We start from the raw sequence: 19408 nt of genomic DNA, 5'->3' as shown, positions 1-19408 counted from the left end.
ATCATTATTTAGTTTCTGTATTCTCGTTACCATTTCTTTTCATTTTCTTAAAAAAAAACTGTAGCCAAGGTACAAAGTCTGCCACCATCTTTGATGAGTTGGATCCGTCTGTCATCAGTGAGATGGATGAAGGTGCTAACATCGTAGGTATGTATACAACAATGGTATCCACGGCAACTTTCCACTGGATTGTGGATGTATAAGGATCCCTGTTGCATAAAACCTATCATTGATGGTGACTATAACTTCAGTGTTAACTACTATGGTAACTTTGCTCTGTAACCAGTCAAAGTGAATTATTCCATGGAAGTTACCATTGATAACTGTCATTCATAAATTTATCATTAATATTGTCATTTGTCCCTGAGATCTGGCACCTGCTACTTGTAGCATGAAAAAATGCTTTTGAAAATAGTCACGGATGATGAGTTAAACTTATACAACACTATAATCTTGACAATATCATTGTGTGCTTGATATACAGTCGGCATGGTAATGGATTATTATGGTGCTAAAAAATATGTCAAAATTTATGACTAATAGACCCTTGTCATGAATTTTGTCATATTTTTCATTGTGAAGGGATTATGTGCATTTATGAATAATGCATTCAGGCATTTATGAATACATACATTATTTGTGTGCACTAAAGAGAAGAGACAAAATTTATGACAATGGTAATGACAGCCACCAGAATACCTATTGACTTATCTCTTAGAAAAGATAAAATATTGAGAAATTTTCTCAATACCGCCCCTGGAGCCTGTTGTGTAAAACAGCATTTGTTGTCAAAATTAGAAATTGCAATTATCAGAACATCTCTGAACAATGGCCCCAGAATGCAGACTTCAGGCTCTTTGGAATGTTATTTTTAGGGCTCTTTTTTTTTTACAAAATAGCAAAGTCTGTATGATTTTAAAACCTTCTAATCCACTCTTAATTCCCCCTTTACCTTACTAACCAAATGTTTAAGTTAGAGTTATTGAAAATATTTCTTTAAAAAAAAAAGACATGACTACTACCATTATTGACTTTATCTAATGGATGATAGCATTTGCATTTAATTATCTCCTTCAGACAGATCAAGAATGGCATAATGATGACATTTAGTACCATTAGTGCTTCAAATTCTTAATTGTCAATCCCCCAACCTCTGAAGTATTATTCAATTAAAGACACAGTTTATTTCAGCATATACCTGAAACCTGGAAGGCTGTATATCAAACATTGTTTAATTCTTACTTCTAAGACATCCCATCTAATTGTGTATTATGCAAGAATGTCATAAATAACATTGGATCACCAGTACAATTATGTAAGCCAATTAAACTTGATGTGATAATGAAATTTTCAATATTATACTTTAAGGCATTGGTGCATTATAGTAGTGATTAGCACTACCTTCATTCGAGAACTGTTCTATCATCTTTATAGACCTGTAATATATTGACAGGAGGGTAATAGGATAATGCTCAGTATCAACACTAAACTAATTGCATGGAGCTATAAAACAATAGCTCCATAGCTCCATGCTATTAGTGTACAAAGTCAATGAGATTTTGATGCCTTAATAAAATGTACATCAGTATAATACTGTCACCTGTCTACCACAAAGAAGTGGACTGATCAAATTCTTAAAATAATTGGGGGAATCTATTTTTCTATCAAAGTTGTGTGAACAAATCCTTGACATCATATGACATTTCATGGATTTTTTATGTCATGTGTTTTTATGCACAGATTTTGATAGAAAACTTTATTTGAGATTTGACACATAAAATGTGTAATATGTAAATTTGATTTGTCTAGTCATGTTTGTACATTGTTAATATGTTGCTGAGCATTCTTTAAATATATCTAAACAAGGGTTAATGGTGCATACACTTCACAGTATGATAGGAACGTCTGCTTTGCTGTTTGATTTTTGTGAGGCAGAATTCTTGTTAGAAATTAACTTATTTACCACATCAGTTTAGTTACTGGACTTATCATCCTATTAAGAGTTGTTGAACTTGTTTTCTTAGATCTCTCAAATCAAGCTTTCTTTTACTTGTGCCTTTCAAGTTAGTGCATGAGTAGCAGTATTTAGATAAAATACACACTTTAAATATTAATATGCCATTAAACTTGTATCAATTTTTCCTCAAAACATGAACAATAACAAGGGAAATTTAATATTTTCTGTAGTGGGGCTTCTTTTGTTGCTTCTCTTCATTCCCAATTACTCTTTGTATTGATCCCTGAAATTTGCCAGGGCTTATTTCGGATTTTTAATCGACTATTTTGGACGATTTGGTGGCCTTTATTGCCTTCATTTCCTGTTTGTATATTTATTTCTGTTTGACTTGAAAGGTAACAGTCACTAGCGTACCAAGGGGGGGGGGCAGTCTGCTGCCCCTGACGAGCCACAACCCATGCAAAGGATGTATCCCTGCCCCCCCCCCCTCCCCCTGATGAGCTTGAAAGACCTTTATTTGTGATTGAAGACTTTTTTTGTCTTTTTTTTGCTTGGCAAATTTTTGGGCGGACGGTTTTGCCCCCCCCCCCCCTGTGGAAAATCCTAGGTACGCCACTGGTAACAGTAATGAAATTGCTCTCTGCATATCCATTCTTTAAATCATGAAATAATCATCATATTCTCTATCTACACGACTGTAGAAAAGGGAAGACATTCTTCACTTTGATAGCAGATAACATTCAGTATGCTTTTGGATTAGTTTCCCTTTTCAAAGAAGAATTTAAATGAATTTGTATGGGGTATACAGAGCTTACTAAATTTATGTTGAATTATCTATTAAGTTGATTTGATGACTTTGTCAAAAAAAGATGGCACATGGGACTAAAGTCAGTAACAGTTTATCTTTTTAATTTGTCATGAGAATGTTGTGGTTTTACCCAAGGTTATTGTCTTTCTCAAAGGTGGAGAACAAAATTAAGTGATAAGGATTTTTTTATCTTCAAATTACAATTTTCATCACCTTCTTAAGATGTAGTTTAATACACTTTGCATGTATCGCCTTTCTCTGCACTTTCACTACCATACTTCAGGAAATTATTTCTGGGTCTGTAAAAAAAATTACTCATGCTGAAATTTTTATAATAATATGCTTATATGGGTATGATCTAGTGACTGAAAATTAAAAAGTTGAATGGATCTACCAGGGGTTTTACATGTAAGCGTTCTTACTCTCATTCACCCAATCAGAATTGCCCTATTCTGATGCACACAAAACCTATTGCATAAAATGTCAATGGTATCTATTATGAATATAACAAGCAAGTACTTAAAATTCTACATATTTTTTCAATCCTTTACCTTTTTTTCGTCTTCATTAGTGGATCCTGGGGAATTTTCTGGTGTGTATTGTAGTATATAGTCAGTGTAGTCTGTGATGTAGTAAAATGTCAGTGTTGAAATTGAAAGCACTCCCTAGAGACTTGACTGTATATGTGGTGCAATGCTTTGCAATTATTTATGGCTTGATCTACAAATAAAACAAGTATTTGTCTGCTTATTAACTTATTGGAAAGGAAGCTTTAAAAAAGTGTACAAGCATGTGTCAGAAATAAATGCATCAGGAATATTGAGATACTTACATTATCCACAATTTCACAACCTAACCCACCAAATTAGAATTTTTGTTAGATTTTGTTCCTGATTATTTAAATAACATCCCCTCAAGTTTCATTTCTGCTGGCATTTGCCTCAGTTTGTTGGATATTGCTCTATATACTTTCAGTAATATTTTCTTATTTGATGGATTTGGACAAAACTAAATGCCTTTGATGGCTGATTTTTCTACATTCTTTAAATCCTGTCTAGAAATGGTTGTATATTAACAAAGCTTTATATTGAAATGCATGCTACCTCCTTTCCTAGCTCTTTCATATATTTAAAGGGCCCAGCAACTAACAAATCATGGGAAAATTGAAACAATACAAAATTTGCAAAAGGCCAATTGACTTGCATAATATAATCCGCCCGTCATGAGCGCCCGTCAGACTAATGCGATAAAAGTTCGGACAGCACGAATTTGACCGAACACGTGAAGGTTATTTATTTCGGATCATCGCAGTTCCAGTTTCCAACAATCCCAATTCCTAGACTCATAGCAGGTCTCTTGATTGCTAACCCAAAATTAAATAACCACTGGTAAGGTACATGTTTCATGAAAACACGCAGTTTACTTCTGGTTGGTTAGTCTACCTACTATTGCTCTCCTCCAGACCTCCCAGACATGCCGGCGTGTATTACATAACACCCTCAGGCATGCAGCAGAGTGAAAGACTTGAATCCCTTCTCTGTTCCGAGATAAGCCTTGATTTCCCCATGATTTTTCAATAAAAGGTCGCTTTAAGTGTATGTCTAGCAATACTTAATTGATTTATATTTGACTGTTGCATGATTCTTGATTTTTTATTTTCATTCTCTTTTTTCTGGGGGGGGGGTAGCAAGCATATCTTGCATATTGAAAAAAAGTAGTAATGTACAGATTATAGTAAAAGTGCTTATTTTGTCACACATTTTTGGAAGGTATGCTATTGTTGTTTCTATTGATGGTAACATAGCATGTGGACACCAAGGACTGATTCATAGTTACATATGGGTTGTTTATAGCATTGCACAAAACCCCCTGATATAAGCCTAGGTTAACTAAGCAAAAACTTTTTGAGAGGTAGCGCCATATTCTAACACTCACCTAGGTACATCTAGTCAAGAATAAGCAGTAAGCGTGTAGTATACATTCCAAGATTAAAAGCATTTATGAAGAAATTCCAATTTCAGAGAGATTTTTGGTATCAGTTGCTGTTAAAATTACATTATAGTATTTGGCTGTATTTTTTTTCCATGTGAATAGATGGGCATAAATGAAACTCTTAACATATACTGTATATCTGACCATTAAGCTAATAATTAACTATTCAAATTGTATGATTTATGTAAAATGCAACACAACAAAAACAGTCTAAATATTCAGCCTCCCTCTTCCCTTTCCTTTTTGTTGCTTTAAATGTACTTTACTCATTCTTTCTGCCGCCATTCTTTTCAATTTCTATGTTCCTCACTTCATATCAAAGTCCTCTTTAAAAAAAAAAATATGTATATACTGTGTAGTTGTTTGTGATGAGTCAACACATTTATTTTATTGGAGTTGAAACAAAAGATATCATCATATGATTTATTGTTTTATGTTTGTAAAATATATCTTTCCTTTTGTCTTCTAATTAATTTGTGCTTATAGTAATAACAATTCCCTGTTTTGTTCACCCATACTGATGTATATTTATCATTCCCAAAAATTTCCTCTTTGCATGTTTATTATTATCAGATTATAACTACTTGTTTTTTATGTTTTACCATTGTATCTTGTCTGTTTGTTCACCTCATTTGTTTTTATTTATTCCTGTCTTTCAAAAGAGGATCTTTCTAGTGATGAATGTGATTCTGAAAATGAATTTATGCAAGGTTTGTCTTAACTGTTTTCTTTGGGGATTGAGAACAACTAATCTGAATATTGTCATGCTATTTAATAATTGCAGTTGGAGTAATCTGTATTTAATGCTTATATCTTGATGCCCATTGTTAATTCTGAAAGACAATATTTGGTTATTTATTGATCTTGTTAAATGGAGAAAATTTTCATAGATTGATTCAGAGCAAAACATAGCATTCTGTAGATTTTGGTGATGGTAGTGATCTAGATTTAGTGTTGTACAAAAATCCTGGGGGGGGGGGCAGTCAAATGTTTTGCTGTACACACACGTGGCCAAATTATTTCCAAACACCCCCCTTAACGAGTTTTTCGCAGGCTTTATTAACACATTTTGGCCCCTAAACAAGTTGTCCAATGCAGACCTACCAACCAGTACGTTTTTGGCGTGTTTAGTACATTTTTGCAACCAAAATATGGCAGTACGTTTTTTTCTTTAAAACGTAAGTTTTTGTAAAAAAAATACAAAATCGTAATTTATGGAGAAAAATCACCTCTATATGTCTTTATTTCATAAAACTTTATACACAGATATGGTTATTAGATCAATGTACTTTCAGCTAACTTGTTTTTTTTTCAATCATTTTGTTAAAACCAGGGTGAAATGTACACATGTTAAAATGTTTTTTTTTTCATCTTCGAGAGCATCGCGCATTTTAGCTTGCATGCAGCTTGAGCGCCGCAATAAGCAAGACTAAAAAAAACAAACCTTTTAAACACGTTTTTTGGGTCATGCGTGTGTACAGCAATATATTGAACTGCCCCCCCCTCCCCCGCGACAAAAATTAGCTTTAAAGCCTATTATCACATTTGTATTCATTTGAAACTTCAACAAAATGAAGAGATACCCCAAAGAAAATAATAATACTGTATTATTTATCCTTTGCTGATAATACTGTTAGATCGATTCCCATGAATACAGTAGTCTTTAATTGTAGACATATCATTATATGTTGAAGTCTTGAAAGGAAATTGATGCTAGATATGGCTGTATATTATAGATAGAAATATTATACTTCTTATGATAAGAATAAGTCTGATTGTGTATTTTTACAAGTGCCTTGTTTTTATCATAGATATGTTCACACTTAATTCAAACTGGTAATGTTCAAAATTAACTCAAATAATTTTGCATGAAATATTGCATCTGACCTTATTATTAAATTGTTGTTTTACTAGTTTAATAGAGACCAAACCGTCATGTTCATCAAAGTGTTTGATGACTACCTTCTTTTGAATTGAAAAGCAGTTACAAATGTTTAGATTTTGTGGAGTATCTGAACCCCTTATATAAAAAGATTAAATAATGAAAAAGTGTATGAGGTGTGCAATAAAATACAAAGGCTCTATGTATATATACATGTGTGTGAGTGTTGTTCACTAATATTCATCAAACATTGTAATTCACTGTAAAAGCATATTATTTTGTATTCTATTAATCCCACACTCATTGCATCTATCTAACAACCAGTGATGACACCTGATAACTTCTATGGTAAGACTCGATGGCTCCCATGTATGGTATCCTCAATGACGTCCTGAACCTCCAAATTTCCTTTTTTCCTCTGCTATCTGTTTCTCACCCTTTGTGCTTGATTTTCTCATTTATATGTTGACTATGTGATTCAAAATAGTAATCATTCACTCATGCACTGAATGGACCCAATTTTTAATTTTTTGAGTATTCTTGGAAATTGACAGAAGCTAGATGTTAGCAATATGAATATTAGACACTTGTAGTATGATGCACAGCAATACTTTTGGTGCTGCATGTATTATTATTGACAGTGGTATCAGCTAATCATAACAGCAGTACTAGTACAGTCGGTGGTCAGTTTTAACCTTAAGGCCCGGTCACATATAGGCGACGCACGAGGGGCGCATGGCTTTTTGGCAGTTTTGGTCAATGCGTTGTTACTCGTTAAGCGTTCGACGAGCGCGTTTTACCAACGTTATATATTCGACGCTCTTCGCTTGTGCGTCGTGATTTTTTGAGCATGCTCAAAAATATGCGCAGAGCTCGACGCATGACTCTATACGCCATGAACTCGCTAAACATTCGCAAAGCGCGCTAGACCAACGCTAGACGTACGCTGAGCCTACGTTGAGTATTCGGCGGCTGATTTCGAACGAACGACTGGCGCACACATAACGTGCTTTCCAACGAACACACAACGAATATGAACGAACGCTGAACGTGTCTCTAACGCACACAACGTGTATCTTGCGTGTTCCTAACCTATACCCGGCGTGTAGTCATAGGGCATGTAAGTGGATCCGGCACCAACTCCTCATCACTTCTCCTCCAGCCCTCGAAAGAATCACCTCGGAAGATGGATGATCCTGACACTCAAATGAAATATAAAATTGCAGTTCTTCAACATCAGCATAACCTAATGGCACTGACTATTCACCAACTACAAGTCTCCAGAAGGAGAAAGGAAAAAAGGTCAACATTTGAATACAAATCCACACACACTTTTCTCCTACATGTGTCTATTCTTAGCTTTTTTCATATTTCCCCTCTCTTTACTTTTTGGCTCTTTGTAAAGTATTAAAAAAATTTTATTAAAGGCCTTGCAAAAGTTAAAACCCCTATCCATTTTTTTTTATTGAGGGGAAGGAAGGGGGGGGTACAAAACCGAAATGGAATAAATTAAAATCTTTACAAGTGTTTTCTTTTTTAGCATTTTTATAACATTAAAATCTTTGTCTTAATCTTTTGCATTCAAGTTTTATATCATTTACTTGGCAAGTCCCCTTATATTAGTTTTCATTATTTATTGGTATGATTTGAAGCTATTCTGGTAATAGCAAATCAATAGTTAAAACAATATAAACGAACAAAAATAAACAAAAAAGAGGTACAAGCACTGAAACTTGAACTGAGGGACATGTTCAAGGAGGATAGTTTCCATAATCTACTGCACATTAAACAAAACGTGTTTTAATGAGAATGACAAATTCGATCGATTTAAGGTGTAATAAACATTTTACTATGTTTATTAACCAACGCTTTCTCTTTTGACATTTTTGGAATATTAAAATCGAATACAAACAATTGAAATGTGAGGTTGATAAAAAATCATTTACCAAGACTTTTATTACTACTTGTTTTCAATCTGCATTGTCCACGTGAGAAATGGGCAAACACAAAGCGTATTATTTTAATTAAACATATTAAATAACCAATTTTCTATTCGTAGGCCCTAATAATTGTAAAAAAATTAACTTGTGAATACAAAACACATTATTTTTACGTTAAAACGATTCAATAACAACTTTTTCTCTTTCAACAATTATGGAATAATACAAAACGTTTTGTGTAAAAACAATCATTTGTCACTACTTTATTAAAACTTGTTTTCAATCTTTTTATATAACTACACTGTCTATGTGCGATATATAGGTAAACATGAAATGCTTTGTTTCACATAAATATAAAATATCCAAAACAACTTTTAACATTTTTTCCCATTTACAAAACTCATGAACATTAAACACGGATGAAGAAAGTAACATCATTTTCACATTAAAAAAATTAAGAAACCAACATTACTATTGTCAACTTCTTAACAATTAATAGATGCGTAAAACTCGGCACTCGCCACCACGTCCTCATTATTTGAAAGCTTAACAATGACATATGCATTAAAAAGCAAAACTGGCCTTGTGCATCATTCTTTGGCGTCCCTCCCAATCTTTATCAAGACTGATTCTCACCGGCACCAGACATAGTACTAGGAATATTCATATCCCTGGGTGTCATCTGGCCCGAGCTCGAAGATGCCATCTGACCTGAGGTTCTTTTTAGTTTTGCAGCCACAGTCACGTGACTGGAAGTTTTCGGTCGCGGGCTGCGCGTTGAATGCGCAGTGCATGCGCTAGCCATTCGTTCAACACGCTCGTAATACGTGATGCAGTCGTTGGGAGGTTTTGTGTATGCGCCCAATATACGCGCAGCGCGTTAGCAATATGTTATGTATTCGATGCAAGTTCGCTAGCCTTTCACAAATTCTGACAGGAGTTGAGCGCACAACGACGCACTGGCCCTATTTTCCAATTTTCAGTGCGCAGGTCGTGCGTCGGGCTATATGTGACCGGGCCTTAATATCTCAATACCTTGATATTGAGAACAAAAACACTGAATTTGATAGGATTATCGTCTGAAACTGGTTTCTTATTCCTGTAGAGAAACATTTTCTCAGCAATAGAATGTTTCCACTTCTGTGTCATAGCTTTGAAATAGTAGTTTTTCTGAGCTGCGCACAAATTATTGACATTTTCATATGCAAAGTGTTAAAACAGTCCACCAACTTCATGGTATATGGGTATTGATGATAAGGTTTATTCAAGGTGTTTTTAAGGTTTCATACTGCAGAGAAAGTGACTAAATCACAATTGCCTCTAATTCATTCTAGGGCAGTTTTCCTGAGGTCAATGTTCACCATATCCAAAATTTCCCTGCAAGTAACACCATAACCTTAGCCTGGATCCTTAACTTGAATGTAACCCTATCCATATTTATAAATACCCCTTACCCTACCTCTTACCTACACCTAAGATAATATACACAAAGTTGCCCGTCAGAGTTTGTCCTAGCTTTAATAGCAATTGATTGTCTGCTTGATTTTTCTGATTGATTCTACATTGTAATCAATGTAGCCTGTTGTAATTAAAAAAATGTTCTTAAATCATTGCTAAGCTTTGTATTATGGGTCATCTGGTTAGAAATCAACTTGATCCCCATTCTGGTTGAATGTCCTATTGTTCGGTGATCCTACATTTCACATACATGTATGTCCCATTCATTCTTTTTCCTGTCAGTGTGAAAGGAATTTATATTATATAAACCACGACAAGATGAGGATGAGTAGTTAACTAGATTTGAGATAAAATTGGTGCAATTCGTCCTTTATACTTTGAATAAGTAGCTACATCGGCCAGTATGCTACATGTAGTTTAATAGTTAGGTTGTGTTAGCCCACTTTCAACAAGTAGTTTGTGAAGCTGATGATGGTATTGTAAAAGTAAATCTAGTGCTGGCACTGCAACCCGCAAAGAAAAATAATTTTGCTTTTCAGGTTTGAGGAGTGATATTTATCTCCCATTTCAAATTGATACAGCAAATGACATTGGTATTACATGAGGAAAAATATTCCACATTATGATGGTGCTTCTTTGTTTTCATGTTATAATTATGAAATGCTCTCAGAATATTGAACTAAGATGAAATGATGCAAAATGCATTGTTATCATTAGAAAATTGATTATTGATTTGACTTACCATATAGGTTTTATATTTTAGAATAAAAAAAATAGCTTTTGACTTGGTTTCATATTTGTTTTTAACTACCCTATAATGTAATCAAATAAAATTATGCTATATATCTATCAACACTCAAACCTGAACTGTAGAACTTTGAGGGTTAGTGGGGATTCAAAATTCTGCATATTCCATTTGCATTTAAAGGAAGTAAACAAATCTATTGTGTGTATAGTCTATTGTGATTTGTATTTGTGACATGATTTTTCTCCCTGCCTTGAATGTTTATAAATCTTTTATTGTTGTAAGAAAAGAATAATTTTATACTGTTCTTGTTGTTGGTATTATTCTTTCAAATTTTACCTTCTCCATTTTCTAATTGAAATAAAGAAGAGTAGAAATGACGATTTTGTGCTTTATTTTTTCATGTTTCTCTTGAAATTTATCTAGAAAGCTCACTTCACTCTCATCATGTTAAATACTTAAGATTAAATAATATAGGATTAAACTTTTATACAATGTGACAGAACTGTCTGCCACTGTTACAAATTTTTCCCATTTCATTTGAGAGAGTATGTGACTATCTTTAGATACTTACAGGGAAGAATTTAATATTTTCTTTTAAGATCTAGTTAGTAGTAAATCTGTCAGACCACATTATTCATATGAATTATTTTTTCAATTTTACTCTACTGTAACAGCTTCTCATGTTTTTGTCAAAAAAATATTGTACCTCTCTATTATTCTAGTCATGTCTATATGGTAGGAATGTTATTTTTGACACCCTAATAAGAGTATGTCCTTGACTGCATACTCATCTAAAGAATCCAACCAAGAAAATTGTAATTTTTGTTGTGTAGTGGTACATTTGCGCTTGCACAATGTTAAGTGTTCTTTTACTCCAAATGATTAGTTCATTTAAAGAAGTCATATCACACCTGATCAAGAAGTCTTATTTTCCTGAAAGAGCCTTTCTCATAGAGAAATACAAACTATTTCTTCCTCATAATCTTATGTCTATTTATTGTAAAAAAAAATGAAATTAAAAACAAACCTGTATGGTATGAAATATTTATGATTGTAAATATGTTTTTAATTCTTTGGTGTTTGCTATTTTTGTTTTCTGAGTTAATACCTAAGATCATCGTATTTGATCAGTGTTTGTTCTTTTTCTATCCTAGGAATGGGTAAAGAAGTGGAGAACATCCTCATGGAAAACTCAGAGCTTAGACAAACAAAGTGAGTCTTGTAAGGAGTATTCCCGCTACACATGATAAATGATTGAACACACTTCGCTGTTTCATACTTGAATGATATATTGTTCATACTGCATTTATGTTACAGAAAGAACATCTTGCAAGCCCCTTTTAACGAAACTGTGTTTTAGAATTGAGACATACAGTACATAAAATATAGTACCAGTATATAAACACACATCATATGAGTAATTGTTTTATTTCAACTTAAAATTGTCATTCTCATTCATATTTTCCTCTTTTTTAGAATGTCCATTTTAGTTCATCATATTCAATTTAATTCTTTTTATTTATTTCTTTTCATTTAATTCTTCTGTTTTCTATTTTTTATATGACTTCATATAATTTATTATTACATTTCATTTTATTCTTTACTGTGTTTTTTTTTTATTTATTTGACACATTTGTTTATCCATTTTGTAATATACCTCCTTATAATGTATCCAATTCCAATTCTCATTCTTTAGGAATGCTTTGAATGTTGTCAAGGATGATCTCATAGCCCAGGTAGATGAACTCACTTCAGAAACAGAGATGTTAAAACAGGAGATTACGAGCATCAACAATTCCAAGTCTCGTCTCAACGTACGCATCACAGATCTAGAAGAGGAATTGAAAAAGTAACGATTCTTTCTCAACTGTTTTAAAGTTTAATTGTCATTAGATTAAACCTCAAAATGCAGCATTGTAATATGTTGCAATTTTTAGGGAGACTATTCTCTAATCAAGTTTATAGGCTCCTGTGCTGGAGCTTGTCTTGTTACACATACCTTTTGATAAATCATTAAATGATGGCATTTTTGTTTGATTATGATAACCAATTGATCATTTGGACAACATTATTTGTAGCTATATTTTAATCCCTCCATTCCTTGCCAGCATATTTGTGATAATTATGAATGCTGTAAAGTGTAGAAGATAAATAGATATTATTCTTGAGGCCATACATTACAAGACTGAATGCCGGTAATCAGTTGTAAGACCTTGCCACTGGATTCCAGAGAAATCTTGAGTCCATACATTATAAGACTTGGTACTGGTAATCAATTTTTTTTTAAATGGAAATTGATGGACAGGATAATGACAGCCTTGTCTCTAGGTCCCAGGGAAAGCAACGTCCATATATTCAAACAGCTTTAACAGAGAATACATGTGTTATGTACTTCTTTATGAGGCAATAATGCTTTTTGTCTTCCAGGGCGAGGGAGGAGAATGAGAAGATCCGAGAGATTGATGATGAAGAAGGTGTTCCCATGGCCCAGAGGAAACGCTTCACCCGTGTGGAGATGGCTAGGGTTCTTATGGAAAGAAACCAATACAAGGAGAGATTGATGGAACTACAAGAAGCTGTTAGGTGGACAGAGATGATTAGGTAAGATGGTGATAATGATGATGATGATGATGATGGTGGTGGTTATGATGGTGATCAGCATGTTATTGGTGGTGGTTAGGGTTCTTATGGAAAGAAACCAATACAAGGAGAGATTGATGGAACTACAAGAAGCTGTTAGGTGGACAGAGATGATTAGGTAAGATGGTGATAATGATGGTGGTAGTGATAGTTATGGTGGTGATAAGCATGTTATTGGTGGTGGTAGGGTTCTGATGTAAAGAAGCCAGTACAAGAAGAGATAAATGGAGCTACAGTAAGCTGTCAGGTAGACAGATGGTAGAAAAAAACATGGTAATGGTAGTGGTGAGTTTGGTGGTGATGATTGTGATGTTGGTGGTGATGGTGATGGCTAGGGTTGGCAAGGAGAGATTGATCAAGCTCAAAGAAGCTGTTAGGTGGACAGAGATGATTAGGTAAGATGTGATGATGATAGTGGAGGTGGTGGTGATGATGATGATGATGGTTTTGGTGATGAGAACTATTAGGACAACCAAATTCATGTTTTCTCCCTTATTCTTTCTTGCGTGTGACAAAGCATGACCTAAGTATTTGTTTACTGACTGCCATAATGTGAATTACATTTCTACTGTTATCCTACAGAGCTTCCAGAGAACATCCATCCTTTGAAGGAAAGAAAAACAAATCATCCATCTGGAAATTGTAAGTGTATGCTTCCCTATTCTATCAAATATACCTTGTCAATAATATTCTTTAATATCAGATTCTCCATTGAATAATAGATCTTATCCCTTCATTCCATTGTTGAAAGTGGCACTTGTCTTTATGTATCTAGTCATTTGCCATATCAGAGTGCTAAAGGGGATAATTTTTTAATTTTATACTAATAAATACATGAGTTTTAATTGTCTTCATTAAATGTGGTGATGGCTCAGTCGCTAACGTGTCTGTTGGCTCGGTGTTGGCTCAGTCGATAACGCGTCTGCCCGTCGAACCAAAGATCGTGGGTTTGAGTCCACCCCGGGCGGATGACTGAAGCCAGTGCGTTGTGTGTAAACGTCTCTCCCATGTTTCATAGATGCAGGCTATGTTACAATGGAAAACACAATGTCCCTCGGATAGGACGTTATATGGAGGCCCCGTGTAGAGGAGAGTCACCACCTTTGCACGTTAAGAACCCACTGCACTATTGGAATAAGAGTAGGGGGAAAACCTCGGTGTAGTGGTCCACCTGCATTCCCCCCAATCAGTTATATCGGGAGGAGAGACCTGCGGGTCATAGTGATTCAGTTCGCTTTTCGCCTCCCAGGCACAGGTGACCCCAAACAAATAAGAATAATATAAATCTTTGTAAGAAAGAACTAGGTGAATAACAGAGTAATATGAATTATGCCCTAAGGATTATTTATTACTACATGTATCTCAAATTGCCCTTGTGCAATCAGTTTTTAGTTTTTGCAAAGGTAAATGATTTTACATAGATAAAAAATTCATAAAAAGCACAACTATTACCTACTCATCTGCGATTATTACAATTTGATTTTTCATGTCCTCATTTTTAATCGACAGTTTCAGCAACCTCTTCACAAGTTCATCTTCAAGCTCCTCCATGGCAGCGCCCCCTCCAAGACGAAATTACCCCGCAGCAAATGTACGATACAATGCCCCCACGGGATACGTCGCACCTAACAACAAGCAGCGTACCCAGACGATTGCATCACTTGACAACAAGACCAAAGCTTTTGATTTCTTGGAAGATGGGTGAGTGAAAGGTCTCCCAAGACAGTTGATCATTAGCTTTTATTTGTATATTGTATATATCCATGATGATGACCAAGATCCATAGCTGGTTCTACAGATATTGACTTATTCAGAATGTTTAGTTAACATTTGTCCTGTTTCATTGGTTGAATATATTTCTTTTATGTATGTATGTGTTGTGTTTTTTGTTTTTTCATTTTTGTCTCACCTGCATAGCAGAGTGAGACTATAGGCGCCGCTTTTCCGACGGCTGCGGCGGCAGCATCAATATCAAATCTTAACCTGAGGTTAAGTTTTTGAAATGACATCATAACTTAGAAAGTATATGCCTTATGGACCTAGTTTATGAAACTTGGCCATAAAGTTCATCAAGTATTACTGAACATCCTGCTTGAGTTTCATGTCACATGACCAAGGTCAAAGGTCATTTAGGCCTTAGGGTCAATGAACTAAGACCATGTTGGGGGAATCAAAATCAAAATCTTAACCTAAGGTTAAGTATTTGAAATGTCATCATAACTTAGAAAATATATGGACCTATTTCATGAAACTTGCACATAAGGTTAATCAAGTATTACTGAACATCCTGCGTGCAAGTTTCATGTCACATGACCAAGGTCAAAGGTCATCTAGGGTCAATGAACTTTGGCCGAATTGGGGGTATCTGTTGAATTACCATCATAACTTTGAAAGTTTATGGATCTGATTCATGAAACTTGGACATAATAGTAATCAAGTTTTACTGAACATCCTGTGCAAGTTTCAGGTCACATGATCAAGGTCAAAGGTCATTTAGGGTCAATGAACTTTGGCCAAATTGGGGGTATTTGTTGAATTACCATTGTTGGTCTAGTTCATAAAACTTGGACATAAGAGTAATCAAGTATCACTGAACATCCTGTGCGCATTTTAGGTCACATGACCAAGGTCAAAGGTCAATGAACTTTGGCCATAATGGGGGTATCTGTTGAATTACCATCATAACTTTGAAGGTTTATGGATCTGACTCATGAAACTTGGACATAAGACTAATCAAGTATCACTGAACATCCTGTACGAGTTTCAGGTCACATGATCAAGGTCAAAGGTCATGTAAGGTCAACGAACTTTGGCCACGTTGGGGGTATATGTTGAATTACCATCATATCTCTGTAAGTGTATTGGTCTAGTTCATAAAACGTGGAAATAAGAGTAACCAAGTATCACTGAAGTTGACTGAACATCTTGTGCGAGTTATAGTAGTTTTCAAAGTCAGCACTGCTGATATATTGAATGGCGTGATGCAGGTGAGACCACCAAAGGCATTCCACTTGTTTTATGATTTGCTAGAAAAGTTTTTATCATTTGTAAAGGTGGTATTGATATTTTTTTGTTAAAGTGTAAATTTGTTTAGAGCGAATGCAAAGTCTGGAAAACCAGATGGCTATAGCCCCCCCCCCCCTTAGCATACATGAATGGACAAAAGACAAGAAATACAATAATTATGGATGTAATTGGATCATGTTTATTATTTCTTCTTTTGTTATATAACACATTAGTGATGGTAGTCAGCGCATAAAAGACAAGCGAGAGCAGTACAAGAAGGTCAAAGCACATGTGAGGAAAGATGATGGGCGTGTCCAAGCTTATGGGTGGAGTCTACCAGCCAAGCACCCTTCCCCCTCCAGAAGCCCAGCCTCTAACCAATCTCAGGTAGATGGTAGTACAGCAGTAAGTACTGGAGGTGGAACAGGGCGTGGTCTGATGGGCGTACCTGTCCCTGTCTTCTGTCGACCGTTGTTGGAGAAGGAGCCAGGAACAAAGGTCAGTATACAAACAACTATTAATAATGAGTGCATAATTGGTGCAGAATTTTGCATGAGGTGATGGATCTGTTTAAGGAAGCAAACCCCATTGGAGAAAATCTCTATATTTTCCCTTATGTAAATATTATACCATTGTTATAAATACAACCGTTTGAGAAATTCATAATAATCAGGAAATAGGAATAAAATGATTTGTACAGAACTACAGATAATAAGAAAACAATGAAATGTAAGAAGAGTGTTCAACTGTCCTGCGCTGCATTGAAAAAAAAAACTTTCATAGGGGGTTTCTTTTGAGTATGTGAATTTCAAAAAGGAAAGAACAAGGTCTCACAAGTTTTCTATCTGCATTTCATATGATGCCTCAATCAAAGAAGATAAACATGGAATAACCAAGTCCTGTTTTGTACTGTTTGAATTTCTGTAGATATCAAAAGAAAATGTTATGTTGACAATCTGCCATGTATAAGGTCTTATGTTAACATAATGCTAGGTATGTAGAGTACCAAAGTGATAATGTCACAAAAATTCTATTTTGAATTTCAGGGTTTTTAATACCGTGCCTTGGCAGGAAATGATGAAAAATACCCACTACCAAAATACGTAAATAGCCCCATTGAGTTTTATTTATTATTGGCCTGGTTCCTAACATTTTGAACCAGGCCAGTACATTTATTTCAATAGGGCTAATCATGTATTCATGAGGTCATATCTCAGGCCCCCTTGAACCAATTCTCAGCAAATTTGGGTTTGAGAAGTATTTCATCATGCTCTACCAAAATATGGTATCAAAAATGCTGAAATGCTAAAAAAGTTTTTGTGACGTCATCACTTTGGTACTCTATTTCAAAATGTATAAATTTAACGGTTAGCACTTTTAAATTTGAAATGTAAATTCAGACAGTGAAGAATTTGTCATTTAATATGCCAATAAGTGTTATATAATTTTCAGGAGATATTTTGTGCGTATTTTCTACCCCAAAACACAGATTTTTTCATTATATGAAATGAAAAACATTAAATTTATGACTCCTTTTGAGGATATGCATATTCATTAGCAACTCGTGAATATGCATTGTGCTTGCTCCTAGAGTTGTGTGTATGTGTGTGTTTGCTCCACCGTTAGCTTAATTATACACACATCACTTTATGTATGGATTCAGTTCATCTCCCTCCCCCAAATCCATCTTGCTCTCACCTGTACAATCTCCTCTTTCAAAGAATTGAATGAAAGACAACCACTTCCATTCAATGGTGATTGCATTCAGAACGTTCATTACAAGTCACATGTATCCATTCAATGAAAAATGGTTCAATTGTAATTATATCACTATATTATCAATTTTGTTTGTGATTTTGTAACGTAGATCTGGTGTGCAGCTGGAGTGGACCTTAACGGTGGGAGAACTCGAGATGGCGGGGCAATAATCGGAGCTAGCGTCTTTTATTCCATCCCTGATCCTGATGCTGATGACTCTAGTAGGAGTAGTAAGGATGGATCAGAGCTTGATAAACTAGATGAAGAAATAACTGTAAGAATAGACTCTTCTCCTTTTTTTCTTCTTTTCTTCTTCACTTTCTTTTTCTTTTTTCTTCTTTGTCATCACCTTCTTCAATCTTCTTTCTCCTACATTTATCTTCTGTCACCTATTTCATTCTTTTCCTCAATATTCTTCTTCTCTATTTGCTATTTTTTAGTACATTTATTTTTGTATTAATGCCCCTATTTTCTTATTTTTTCTAACTTTTAAACTTTCTTTACTATTTCAGAAACAACAGAAAGAGCTTGACAAGCATAAGAAATACAAGTTATCATCTTTAGTCTGGATATGTACTAGTAATCAGAGTTCAACTAAAGTGACAGTGATAGATGCCAACCAGCCCCAGAGCATTCTTGATATGTTCCCTGTCAGCACTGCCTATGTGCTATGCATAGCATCGGTACCAGGTATGTCTAACGCTTCAGCATATTTTACCGTTATGTTCGGTTTCATCTGTAATATCATCATCATCATATCAGCCATGTTCAGCTCACTGCAAGGCGAAGGCCTCCTCAAATTGGTGCCAAAGGTGCTTGACTTGTACTGATGCAATCCAATTTATGCGAAGGTATTTTGTGATCTCGTCACTCCATCTCAATTTTTGTCTACACTGTGTAAAGACATATATTTCATAATATCAAAAGATATTTCAGTGATTCCCATATCAATGTCTCTAGGATTTTCTTTGACCCTGTTGTGCATCGATTATGAAAGAATGATCATCTCTCTCCTTCCAATACATTCCCAGAATTCTCTTTTTGATAACCCAGCTTATAATGCCTGACAATGATAGGTTTTTTTTTTGGCCGAATTTGGTGTATCTGTTGAATAACCATCATATCTCTGTAAGTTTATTGGTCTAGTTCATAAAAAGTGGACATAAGAGTAACCATGTATCACTGAACATCTTGTGCGAGTTAGAGTAGTATTCAAAGT

The 19408-nt window shown here is 34.8% G+C and overlaps 1 protein-coding gene across 8 annotated transcripts in view; it reads left to right on the top strand.

Annotated features, from left to right (window-relative positions):
- LOC121411328 (C-Jun-amino-terminal kinase-interacting protein 4-like) overlaps window positions 1-19408 on the top strand; it is a 79534-nt gene that overhangs the window by 42721 nt on the left and 17405 nt on the right. For 4 of the 8 annotated variants that reach the window (XM_041604050.1, XM_041604041.1, XM_041604019.1 and 1 more), the window contains 10 exons: window positions 65-147; window positions 5420-5467; window positions 11940-11997; window positions 12482-12634; window positions 13213-13386; window positions 14008-14067; window positions 14935-15126; window positions 16665-16929; window positions 18299-18463; window positions 18702-18879. In XM_041604050.1, the coding sequence (XP_041459984.1) occupies window positions 65-147; window positions 5420-5467; window positions 11940-11997; window positions 12482-12634; window positions 13213-13386; window positions 14008-14067; window positions 14935-15126; window positions 16665-16929; window positions 18299-18463; window positions 18702-18879 (1376 nt within the window). Of the gene's footprint in view, window positions 1-64; window positions 148-3336; window positions 3358-5419; window positions 5468-6963; window positions 6988-11939; window positions 11998-12481; window positions 12635-13212; window positions 13387-13498; window positions 13544-14007; window positions 14068-14934; window positions 15127-16664; window positions 16930-18298; window positions 18464-18701; window positions 18880-19408 lie in introns of all 8 variants that reach the window. The other 4 variants (XM_041604003.1, XM_041604012.1, XM_041604027.1 and 1 more) reach the window with 4 other exon arrangements.

The sequence above is a fragment of the Lytechinus variegatus genome, chromosome 1 (genome assembly GCF_018143015.1).
Source record: "Lytechinus variegatus isolate NC3 chromosome 1, Lvar_3.0, whole genome shotgun sequence".
NCBI lineage: Eukaryota > Metazoa > Echinodermata > Echinoidea > Temnopleuroida > Toxopneustidae > Lytechinus > Lytechinus variegatus.
Note: the sequence above shows the minus strand (reverse complement) of the source record. Positions and strands in the feature narration are given on the sequence as shown.